This window comes from Haliotis cracherodii, unplaced genomic scaffold (genome assembly GCF_022045235.1).
Source record: "Haliotis cracherodii isolate W230 unplaced genomic scaffold, xgHalCrac1.p SCAF_16, whole genome shotgun sequence".
NCBI classification, from domain to species: Eukaryota; Metazoa; Mollusca; class Gastropoda; order Lepetellida; family Haliotidae; genus Haliotis; species Haliotis cracherodii.
This window is the reverse complement of record NW_027266271.1, coordinates 5,669,932-5,682,498: the sequence shown is the minus strand read 5'-3', so window position 1 is coordinate 5,682,498 and position 12,567 is coordinate 5,669,932. Positions and strand designations below refer to the sequence as shown.

Below are 12,567 nucleotides of genomic sequence, written 5' to 3'. Positions count from 1 at the left end.
TGTCGTAATAACGAGTGTCGGATTAACAAGACGTGACTGTATATCAAATATTGCTTATCTAGAGTCTGAAGACAAAGTTCCTTGACAGAGATGAAACACTCAACAAAGTGTTGTAACCCTAACCACAGACAATAAGTCGTAACTTGCTTGGCATATCTCTTAATGCTCTGTTAAACCCTCGAACCCGTGCAGGGGTTCAAATTGGTGAGTTCGACAAGAAGAGTAAACAATCTACTATATCCAGGATCATCGATCCAGTACCCGGCAACACAAGACATAAGGCAGAGGTGAGTGAAATAAAGGATAAGGACAACGGCAAACTAGCCGCACCATATGGCCACTTCGTGACGAAGACCGAAGTCTCTACAGGCAAGTGACACATCCTCTGACTGGACACTCAGTCTGGGAAAAATCTGTAAAAGTAATAAAAACAATGAAACAGTTCAAGATTCATTCAAGGAGAAAATCATGACACAAAGCGAGGAACAATCAGGTATACTTCAACTTCTATCTGCGCAGGTGTGTCCTGGAGACCTGCTGTGCAAGTACCAATGATCCAGATTGGTGCTGACCTTGGACGTCTGTCACGGAAATATCTGTGATAATTGGATGCGAAAACAGTATTGGATTTCCAGTAACATCCCTCCAAGGTACAATTACTGTGTAAAGCCATAGTAGAGGTGACGACACGAGTTTTGTGAGGGTTGGAAGCAAGCGGAGCAGGGATTGAAGTATGCCCGAGCGGATCCAATACAAAATCGCGGTAAGGGATACTTCCCTTACTGCTGACGGAGAGAGTGGGATGAAAAACTTATCTTCAGGATTCAAAATAGATGTCAAAGGTGGAATAGTAAACTGATCAGGTTGGCCTTGGAAATTTATTTTTGGCAAAAACATCCCATCTCTCGCCAAGGAAAACATTTGCAAAGTGCTTTCAAAACGAACTCTGTTGACGTCTAAGGGATGAAGCTTGCTGACTCAAGCAGCCATCGCAAGTGCCAAGAGGAAAACCATATTAAACGTAATGCACTCAAAATCTTTCTCAGCTAATGGTTTCGTAATCCACCAAAGTCAGATGGCAAAGGGGAATGAAACCCAGAGGATTGGTCCCCCAACTAGTACGACAGTGAACGAAAGACAGGGATGCGGTGATGGTCGGGTGGGCCTATCGCGTGTAAGATAGGATAATATACAATTTATACTAAAATTTCCAAATTTTTAAACTTATCCTATCTTACACTTTGCATTTTATCCCACGGTTGGATGGTGGGCTGCAGATACCCTAGCCTGTATAAGACTACAACCGTGAGATATGCATGAGGAAGCTGTCTCTAGACAGTGTAATTTTGAATTTGTTTTAGAATTTTGAAACTGTCTGGCTTCTAAAGACAAGAACTTGTGAGCGGCAAAAAAACACAGGATCAACAGGTGTTAACGATCCCAATATGTTACTCAAACGAAATAGCATGCCGAACATTTTTTCCCGTATGTCATCGTACATATAGAACGACAGCATAGCTGTAAACACATAAGTGAAATGGCAGACGACATAAACACAGATCCTATCTCCCACGGACCATAGAGTTTACTAGGTTTGATAACTCTTTTAATGCTTCGTCAAGGGACTCGATCTGGGAAAACCAGAACAATAAAAAAACATGTAACACCACGTAAATGTTCAATGACTTATTCTGTATATACAATTTTAATCTGCATGGATTACGAAGTATAACAGTTTATGTTCTGCGTGAACTGGGAGGAGACAGTTGTTGTGCCAACACCAACGAACCGAACTTGAAAGATTGTGACTGAATGTATATGATCGGCCGCACCGATTGGTCACTTCATAAATTAAGACTAATAGGTCTCTACAGATGAGCTAATACACCCTCCAAAAGGGACTTGATCTGGGAAAACCAGAACAATAAAAAAGCATGTAACACCATATAAATGTTCAATGATTTATTCTGTATATACAATTGTAACCCGTAAGGATTACAAAGTATAACAGTTTATTATCTGTGAGAACTGGGGAGAGACAGTTGTTGTGCCACCAACAATGGACAGAACTTTTGGAGCCCTTGTGCGTCTGTGACTGAAATGTCGCGAAGGTAGTGAGATGTGTATCAGACATCCAAAAGCACCCTTCCGTGATGGTTGAAAGGGTGCAGTTACTGTGGAGGACCATGGTAGAAGCAACCGCACAAGTCTCGTGAGGATTGGACGTTGTAGGTGGAGGCAGCCCGGCGATGGTATACGATCACAGGATGATGGAGCGGAAACAGAAGGATAGCGCAGTGCGAGAAATTTCCGATGAAGATTGGGTTGACAATGGGATCTGTCAAACTGGACCCTAGTGACATCCAATGCATAAATTTCACTTACCTGTGCAGCGGTGGCCAAAGCCAACAAAAAGACGGTCTTCAGTGTAAGTGTCTTGAAGTCCTTCTCCATCAGTGGTTTGTAATCGCTGGAAACCAGGTGTTGAAGAATAACATATAGGAGGAGGATGAAAACGAGAGGATTGATCGACTAATTTGTAGGAACGGATGAGCGATTGAAGCTCTGTAACCGTGGAAACCTTCGCATCAGAATTGGTGGCAATGACAGAGTTCAAATCCACAAGGTAGGTTGCCAACATGGATCCCCAAAGTTTCCGAGTCTAACGCACCTGATGTAAATAATTAGCGATCTGTTGAGGCGAAGCCAAGGTAGCAGTAGTGACAATAAGTCTCAAAAGCCGTCCACTTGTGGTCACAAAGGCGCCTGGTGGAAGAACGATAGACAGCAGTGATGTTCTTGGCTACCTGCTGGGAGTAGCCTTTTGCAATGAGGGACTTCTGAGCAAGTGAGAGCAAGTGAGAATAGGGACATCGACTTCGTGGATCCCATCCTGTTGATGTACCACACTACCGCCGTGTTGTCAGACTGGATCTAGATGAAGGTGGGAATGAGGTCCGAGTTTTAAACATTGATTATCAAGCCGAGTTGTCTGAGAAGATGCAGCGTGAAGGCGAGTTGTAGACGAAGGAAATCGGAATCTGCGTGAACTTGAATGTAGTCGGCAAAGGGAGTGGCGGCAACTGGAATGGCTGGGGGGCGGAAATTCCAAGTCACGCCGATTTGAAAAATAGTCAAGCTCCTACCGAACCTCCCCCTCACCAGCGCCCTTAGGTCTGGTAAAGGAGACCATTGACCTCTTCGGCCTCTGCCTTGCCCGCAAAAGGAGGAAATAAACTTCAATCACGCTGGGCAGGAACAAACTGGGGATATTGGCGATCTTTATTTCTTGATCCTCCAATTATCTTTTCTGGGGATGTAGAAGGACCACAGTGAACTGAGTCTCTCTGCACATCCTGTGTGACCTGTTGTATCGCATCAGTAAACAAGGAGTGGGAAGACCAGGGTTGCTGATACAGTTTTGCCTTGAATTGATTTTCCTAGGAAGAATGTTGCAGTACACCATGGCAACAAAGAGCCGTCATGGAGCAAAGAAGTCTAAGATCTGCGCTGCGTAAGCTTGTCTTGTGTAAGGTTGACCACTCCCCGAGTAAAGGCATCTTCTTGGGAATGAGTTGTGAGAGAGACGGAGAGTGTGTCCATACATGACAAAATCGTAGACCTAGAGGGATTACGATCTGGTGATCAGGAACGTTTTCGAAAAATCGTGTTGTTTATACGATAATGAACGCCGATCCTGTGAACTGTGAGGTGGGTAGGAGTAGCGAGCAGAAGAGCGGTAGTCAGGAAAGCATGAGTAAGGGTATCAGGGACGCTGGTAATAAGAGTCATGGTAGATTGGGTAGGCATTCCATCCCCGGCGACGAGCTGCGTAGGAATCAACTGCCGGAAAAATCCTGTGAGGGTAACCGCTATGGTGATACTCTACTACGGCTGGCCGATATCTGTCTGTAGAGAGAGCTGTCCGACGGGTGGTCAATTGAAGGTGATCAGGAGCGTTAATAATGTTGGTCATGGTGCGGGGGTTTGATCAGCCAAGAAGTGAGAATGGTGATCAAGTCGAGAATGCCTATCCTGGGAGCGAGATCTCCGATCCTGAGAGCGGGAAGGCTGATCATGTGAGCGAGAACGCCGATCCTAGGAACGAGGACACTGATTATGGGAGTGGGAGTGCCAATCTGCTGTCTTGGAGGGTGAACGTCGCACGGAAGTGTGATGATCTAAAACAACCTGGGAGGTAGTAATACCAACAACCATATCTCTAGCAGCCGGGGGAGAAAAGCAAGCCGAATCCAAGAGTAGGATTTTAAATGGACACGAGCAATCGGACGCTGGTATAACGAGAGCGGGGACCGGGTTGGTCAGACAGACCGAGTGCACATCGACCTGTGTATTTTCTTGTGGAGTGGTTGACAGGTCGTGAGTCAATAAATCGTTTGTAAGGAAGCTGTCTGAGAGGGTCTCGTCTGTGACAGAAATTACAGGCTTGTCAGAATTGTCTTTAGGGCGTGAGGAGCTGGTTTTAGCCTTGGAATCCCCCGCTTTGGAATGGTGATCAGCAATTTGACAACAACAACGTTGCAGGTAAACTTTAAACGCCAAGTTAGTTAGGGAATGACATTCCGCACATTGGGAAACCAGGGTGCACTGTCCCCGACGGTCACAACATAATGAGTAGGGATCTGATGTTTGAAAAGGTACGTCTGCATTGTTTACAAGCAGGACGTTGTTTATCCTTTTCCCCCATATTTATATATGGTGTGAGATGGGATAAGTTTAAAAATTTGAAATTATCTCAATGACATCCTCCAACATACCCTTACTAATCCCTTTTAGATGTCATACCCAGCAAAACACTGTCATACCACCTGCATCATGTCTACCTGAGTTCGGGGGGACTGTCTCCGTAACAAAGGCCTCTATGGACTCGACAGCCTTCTCCTTCATGCTCTCCACCTTCTTATCAAACGTGGGCAGATCCTCCTCCAGTATCTGGCCGCGGGCCTTCTCAATCTCCCGGATGTTGGCCTTGATCTGTTGGATAGTGCGAGAGGCATTGATCTGCTCCTTGTTCAGGCCCTTCCAGTCCTCATGTACCAGCAGCTGAAACACACACACTATGTTAACACTATCCATTACCAAATGATTACAGAAGTGGAACCATGACAAGCTAGATGGTTCTGAATATCAGACTGTGCGCTCCTTCTATTTTGGCATGTATCATGCTCTTCATTGAACACAACCATAACATGTACATCAACAACATGATGCTACAAAAGATACAGGTCCTAGTCATGGACTCCCCACCTTCTCGATATTCAGCCTGTGTCTGTGCAGTCTGTCCAAATCTATCTCTAGCACTTTGAGAAATTTGGATATTGATGGTTCCAGTCTTCTGACAGGATACTTCTGCACAGGGTGGCTCACTGCCTGCTTAGGGGATTTCTCAAAGGACATTTCTGTAAGGAGAGTAGTAAATGTAGATACACACACAACACCAGTAGTAATGCCCATTTATAATTTCAAAATAAGTTGCTGATTTGCTAATCGAAAACGCAGGGTTACTTCACAATATTTTGATGATACGCCCAAGTTTTATTTTTGTAGCGTATCTGTAATGTTCGTTGCGTATTTGATACGCTTGGATTTTGTTTACTGCATATTTCTGCATTTCTGATGCATATTTCACGCAGATACACAGCTTATCTGGAGCTCTGTGTAATCTTAGTTAAATCCCTGTATTATTTGATGAGAACTGTTTTCAACTATTACCTACCGGTTAGCATTATTCATTGAACAAAACTTACTGCACAGTTATCATGGAACCCTTAAACATGAGAATTGACCTTAACTGTACTTGTCTTATGCCTGAAAGAGTTTTCCTGTTTCAATAATGTATCTGATTTAAATATATAAAAATTAGCAAACTATACATAATTCAAATTCGAAAGAGTACTTTGTTATCTGTGATGTCAAAAAAATGACGTTTCTGTCTCAGCAAAAGTGAAGGATCTCTTACTGTAGGCCTACATGTTCAGTGTTTCCAGCCTGTGCCTTGGGACCCCAATCTTGGGTTGGTTTGTTGGTTGGTTTGTTGTTTAATGTCGTACTCAGCAATATTCCAGCTATATTACGGCGGTCTGTAAATAATCGAGTCTGGACCGGACAATCCAGTGATTGATATCATGAGCATCGATCCACACAATTGGGATCAATGACATGCATCAAACCAAGTCAGCGAGCCTGAACACCCGATCCCGTAAGTCGCCTTTTACGACAAGCATAGTCGCCTTTATCGACAAGCATGGGTTGCTGAAGACCTATTCTACTCCCAAATCTTCACGGGTCCCCAATCTTGGGAAGTATCTATCTGGACCTGCTCAGAGGCCGGTATTCGGTCCCAAATAGGTAAATCAGGGGAAATAAATTGTGTAATCTGTAAATAATTATTCAATGTGAAGTTCACATGATTTGCAGCTTCTCCATTTGAATCGTGGCAGATCACATGACTGTGAAATTGATGTTTATGAATGTATGAATATTTTCATGAGACTGCAGTGTGCGTCAATTTTATTTTTTCCCCAAACAGACATTGGGGCTAGAAAGCACAAGCTGGAACTTTAGTTTATTAACATAACCCTAATAATACATCATACAGGGACTTGTTGGAGTGACTGTATTTTGTCTATTCACTGTATATGTTTCAACTGTTTGACAACAGTTGAATGTGATAATAATATTCAACACCAATTGGGCTACCACAAAAGATGCTTCACTAGTCCTTCAGGCTGATTAATTAGACTCTGGCTGCCGTCTTGTGGCAAGCATCGCTCATTTAGACTGTACTTAAGAAATTACATAAACACTAACAAGGCTACTACCATAATATGTTGTAAGTAAATTTAAAAAACAACAATAAATCTATCTCGCATGGTGATGTTTTCAACAAAAATAACACGAATACCAAACCGAAATTGCTTTTGGATTGCAAAATAAACCACTTAGATCTATATCCATAAGCTATATCCTCGAATTTCTTCCACTGTCTTCGTACGTTTTATTCAAACATAATTAGTTTCTCAGGCACAAAATCAAGAACACTTCTAATACGTACGCAGAGCTATTGAAAAACTACCAATTCAGTAAAAGAGATAGAAGATGCAATGGCAATAGATCTATATAATCATACCAATATCACAGACACAGTGAGTTCATAAGCGGTCACTGATGACAAGTTTCAAGGACCAGTAAACTGTACGTATACTCAGAACCTCCTTTCCATGTAATGGGTTTCCCTTTACGACATCTCCGTTTGTTTTCAATTGGTGTATACTTAAAACATGACTTTTCAGAATTATTCCTACTGGGATCTGTCCCAAAAGACCAGTGACACGAATCATTAGCGCGTACGTTATCGAAAACCAGTCATGTATGGAGTTTGGTATTTCCTGGTTTGAGAGACAGAGCCCAGTCAACCGGAAATGGTACTAGACAAAATACTTACACATCTAAATGACAATTGAAAATATGTGGAAACGGCCCTGAAAATGGCCACAACACATTTCAAATTATCCATGAAACGAATAAAACGGACGACTGTTTTTTGCATAGTATCTGACAACAATTTATATGTCCTCTTTGCAGATGCTACTGGGACCGAGTTTTCAATACCTGCGTCCCAGGTACTGCTAGTGACGCTATCTCCCCACGAGAACTGAGCGCCTAAAGTCCCATCGGTGATCAGTGGTTGGTTCGTTGACTGATGATGTTGTGAAGTAGTTGTTGTATGTAATGAGTAGCTAGTTCGATGTTTCAGCGGGAAAGATATCTGTTTAAAAATATCGCAATGGTACACACGAAAAGAGTCCCATACGGAAAGGTTTCTATACGGATATTTCCAATGAGTATTTCACACAGCACAAGAACTTAAGAACTATACCTGCCATAGGAACTTTTGCATGAAACAAGACTGGCAATGGCTCGTTGTATCATCAGACACTTACTTACGCCTAACTCAACATGAAAAAGGTCACTATGAGCTTATTTTTCCACAATATGTTTGTTCTTAGTTTTGACTTATGCGTTGGTGAGTCATTGCTTATCATAAAATGTTATTCGACACAGTTTTATGTGCAATGGAACACATGACGATCATCCTGGAAACGGGTGAGGTTTTATTTATCATCCAACATAATTCTTCCAACGTTTTCAGTTTGTAGACAGTGGTGAGTGAGTATGATTTTACGCCGCTTTTAGCAATATTCCAGCAATATCACGGCTGGGGACACCAGAGATGGGCTTCACAAAGTGTACCCATGTCGGGAATCGAACCCGGATTTTCGGCGTGACGTGCGAACGCTTTAACCACCTGGCTACCCGACCTCTCCTTTACACGTAAGACACTGCTTATTACTGTCTACAAAGGCGTAAAACCGAACTCACTGTTATGTGTAAAAAGTACTGCCAACACTAACAGCTTCAGTAGCAGAGCCATTAGTGACATGTAACAAAGACGTCACAATGGTCTGTAAAGCATTGTGATGCAATTTCATTGCAGCGATAGCTACAATGTAGATAAATAGAGGTTATCACGCAAATGTGTGTTTGGGGATGGTAAATATCCTGCTTTATTACCCACGTGGTGAAGACAGGTGGTAAGATACTAAATCCGTACGTCACACTTGTGTCGTACAAGGTTGACCTTGTTTTATTCGTTTTGATTGGATAACCGTAACCTCAGTCACACCGGGACTACTTTTTTCATTCATAAGAAATCGCGAGACGTCGTTCATTTGGAAACTACAAGGCAGAACTGAAGAAATTAATGAGAACGAGAGATATTTACAAACACGTTATTAAACCAAACAAAATAGTTACACGCATCAAATTCGGTTTGCATTGTATATAAGTTATGCATAGATCTTCTACAGACATTATATATATTATATGTAATCGAGTTATATCCATTTACAATGTACAACTGCCGATCAATAGAGCGAGGGTCCCTCATGAGCGTGACGCACCCGACCACTTTCGCAACTTTCAATTTGATTTAACGTAAAAGGATAAGCGTGGTGAAATGAAGTCTGTTTAACTATCCGGACAGATATCTAGACTTACTTGGGATGTTCCGGTTGTGCCATCAGTGTTCCCTTCGAAGCGTATTTTGTGGCGCTGTTTCGGGAGGTGTTGTTCATGAATGAACGTAGAGATCTACACGACTGCACGACCAGATACAAATCTTTCGAAAAATCCGTGGGAGAGTGCCTAACTTCTGATTTTGTGGCCCCAAACATCCCAAATGTGAACAATAACATTCCCTATCTCTAGCGTAAAAACTGTGAGTAGACAGACCATGGTTGTCTTTTCTTATTCCGGTGGTGACCTTGCCCTTCGATCGTTCGAAGCTGTCACTGACATGCAAGCAGATTTGAGTTTGTTGATTTTCATGTCTTCAGTATAGGGTGGTACAGTTAACATGAATGTCTTTGGCGAACACTCTGATTTCCCTCTTCCAAAATGGTACGAACATGTTATAAATTCAGCTGATAGTTCAAGGAAACCGAATCATTTTGATTGCACAGACGGGACACTGGCAGTGCGAGCGACTGTTGGTCCGATATTCAAAGCGCGGCGCTTAAGTAACTTTTCAAATTTTCTTATAGGTGACCTTAGTATTAACAACATGGCGCTTGAATTACCATAAGTTGAAGAATTTCTTCCAAAAGAATCTTGTGCGTCGGTGCTGTTTTCTTTGCAAACACAACTGTAGGCGCATGTTGTTAATGCGTATGCGTAGAAATTTCAACAATGCCCATATTTGGGCATATATCAATATTCATACGAAACCAGATTTTGCAACCGGTTTCAGTTCGGTCTGTCAACAAACGAAAGTTGTTATGTATTTACACTTAAATATATATTTAACGTGGGTAATAAATAAAATACCACACTCATTCTCGTTAGATATCATTTTTACGAAACTCGTGAACTTTCCATGGTATCTGACCTCGCTTTCGCTCGAGAATGAGTGTAGTATTCTCTGTTTAGGAGTAAACATTTTATTTAGCGAGCCTTGGCGACCTTAATACATAGTGTTTATTCCTAATGCAGGATATTTACCATCCCCAAACACACTCGCGTGATAACCTCTATATCATATAATGTCATTCTTTAATTCTGTGCTTCAAAATCGCTTTCCCTCTCTTACAAACATTACCGAAACATTGCGAGTTTTCCTGGGATGCGCGTATTAATATTTATTTCATCACAGGGTAAGTGATGTGTCAGTCGGACAGTGACAATAGCCAATATAGTTCCAACTGAAATCTGTTTCTTATACTTTGGCGAAGCAACATATATGCAAAACAATTGTTTTTACTCGCATTTCACGGCAATCCATCGGTCTGTCAGCTAGAGTAACTGCTCTTTGTCAAAGGGAAGTTACTCTAACCCTAGTCTATGAGATGTCAACTTCACGTTCAGACGTTGTTGATAGTCGGCCTGTCACACAGCGACAAAACGAAACAATTCAAACATATTTCGGCCAAATCCAACTATTTTAATTTGTGGAAAAGGTTTCAAGCCGCAAAGGTCTACAAGCACAGATATGGCTACTGATCCCGCTTGGCTAGGCCTAGTAACCTCGCTAAATTGTCTCGAAATTTATATCTCCAAAGTTGCCAAACCTTATAAAATGCCTTAGCTACGTCACAATTAGACACTGATTTTCAGTATATTAGACTGTTCTTTTGATAATGATAGCAATTATCCCTGTATAGTTTATCCAGATTCCCGATGGTTAATTCTGACTCGATCGCCGAATGACGAGGGCGACGCCATGTTTGTTTATAAACAGTGAAAGTAGTCCCTACTTGACCTTTGATATTTGCATCTCTATCCGCATATGACCCCAACGGATATCGTTTTTATCCGTTGGCTTTATCCTGCCGAGAAACCTACCCATTATATGATAAATAGAGGTTATCACGCAAGTGTGTTTGGGGATGGTAAATATCCTGCATTAGGAATAAACATTGTATTTAGCGAGCCTTGGCGATAACCTCTTTATCATATAATGTCATGTATTCTGTGCTTCAAAATTGCTTTCCCTCTCTCACAAACATTACCGAAACATTGCGAGTTTTCCTGGAATGCGCGCATTAATATTTATTACGTCATAGGGACACTGACAGTAGCCAATATAGTTCCAACTGAAATCTGTTTCTTATACAGTGGCGAACCAACATATACGCAAAACAACAATTGTTTTAAATTGCCTTTCGCGGCAGTCCATCAGTCTGTCCGCGAGAGTAACTCGCGTGATAACCTCTTTGGAAAAGTTAGCAGAAACCGTTCCATGTGACGCCACGATTGACGCAAAATCACGCACACTGACGACGGTACTGGTCTGTCTTTCCACGTAGTATCAAGACATACCGCGTAACTGCTATCAGTGAACTCGCTTTGATATGGCGGGAGGCTACCGGTAGTGATATGATGTCATATTAGTATACGACACATCAACATCGTTGTACATTTTGTTATTTTCTTTGGGGTGTGGGTGAAAGACTACGCATTCATTTCATGAAGTAGTTAATTACTGTTTCAACCCTGAATTATAATTTGAATATCTCTTCAAAATCTTTTCACCCAGTAAAATAAGTTATAGTTACAACACACCCTCGGTCCTTTTGTCTGTCAATCAAATGCCAAGCCAAACCGTGCTCTTACTGCCCAAACAACGAGTAGGTGGGTGTGTTGTAAGTGACTTGTAGCACGGGTTGCGACGGTCATTCCAAAATTGCGCGAGTTTGTGTAAAATTTAGTGACGTTGAATATGATGTCACATGCTTTCTAACTTCGAACCGTTCCGAAAATACTACGTCATTTTGAAGCAATCGTTCGAAGTGTAATCATGTGGACTGATGAAATTGATGATATTACTTTGTCTCAAGCTGCAGACGTGATCGAAATGAACTTTGCACTAGATCAACTAACGTTATCGCAGGCTTTGAATGTATTTGACATTAAAAGCGAAGACATGGATATTGATCTTGATAGCGGCAACTTTGAGATCGACTACGACCCGTTTGATGAGGACGAAAATGATTCAAAACGCTTTCCTAAGTCTGTTTCTGAACAACACATAGCATCTTTACTGAAAGACAGTGAAAGTAAGAACACGCGCAGCAACACGAATTGGGCTCTACGAGTTTTCAATGAATGGAAAGATATTCGGTCTCGACAAATGAAAGTGCCCGCGTTGAAGGATTTTACTGCTGATGATGTAAACACCTACATGTCAAGATTTGTTCTCGAAGCAAGAAAACAAAACGGAGATGAATATCCTCCAAAAACATTGTTTCAAATTGTAACAGGACTGTTACGTAACATGCGAGAAGAAGGAAATATTTATGTGAACTTCTTGGATATAAAACAATTGGAATGTTTGCGTTTTAGACAAGTGTTGAATGCTGAAATGAAAAGACTGACTGCGAAAGGTCTTGGAACCAAAACCAAACAAGCCGAACCAATCACTGAAGAATCCGAAAACACACTTTGGGAGAAGAACATGTTTGGAGACAGTACCTCACAGAGCCTACT

At 41.9% G+C, this 12,567-nt stretch overlaps 1 protein-coding gene across 1 annotated transcript in view; it reads right to left on the bottom strand.

Moving 5' to 3' along the window:
• The window catches only part of LOC139463749 (syntaxin-17-like), a 34,044-nt gene extending 26,694 nt beyond the window's left edge, over positions 1-7,350 (bottom strand). Inside the window, exons 1-3 of the mRNA XM_071245015.1 lie at positions 7,151-7,350; positions 5,269-5,420; positions 4,845-5,064 (exon numbers count right to left, since the gene is read on the bottom strand). Of these exons, the coding sequence (XP_071101116.1) occupies positions 4,845-5,064; positions 5,269-5,418 (370 nt within the window). The 5' untranslated portion in view covers positions 5,419-5,420; positions 7,151-7,350. The remainder of the gene's footprint in view (positions 1-4,844; positions 5,065-5,268; positions 5,421-7,150) is intronic.
• Between the last annotated feature and the right edge of the window lie 5,217 nt (positions 7,351-12,567).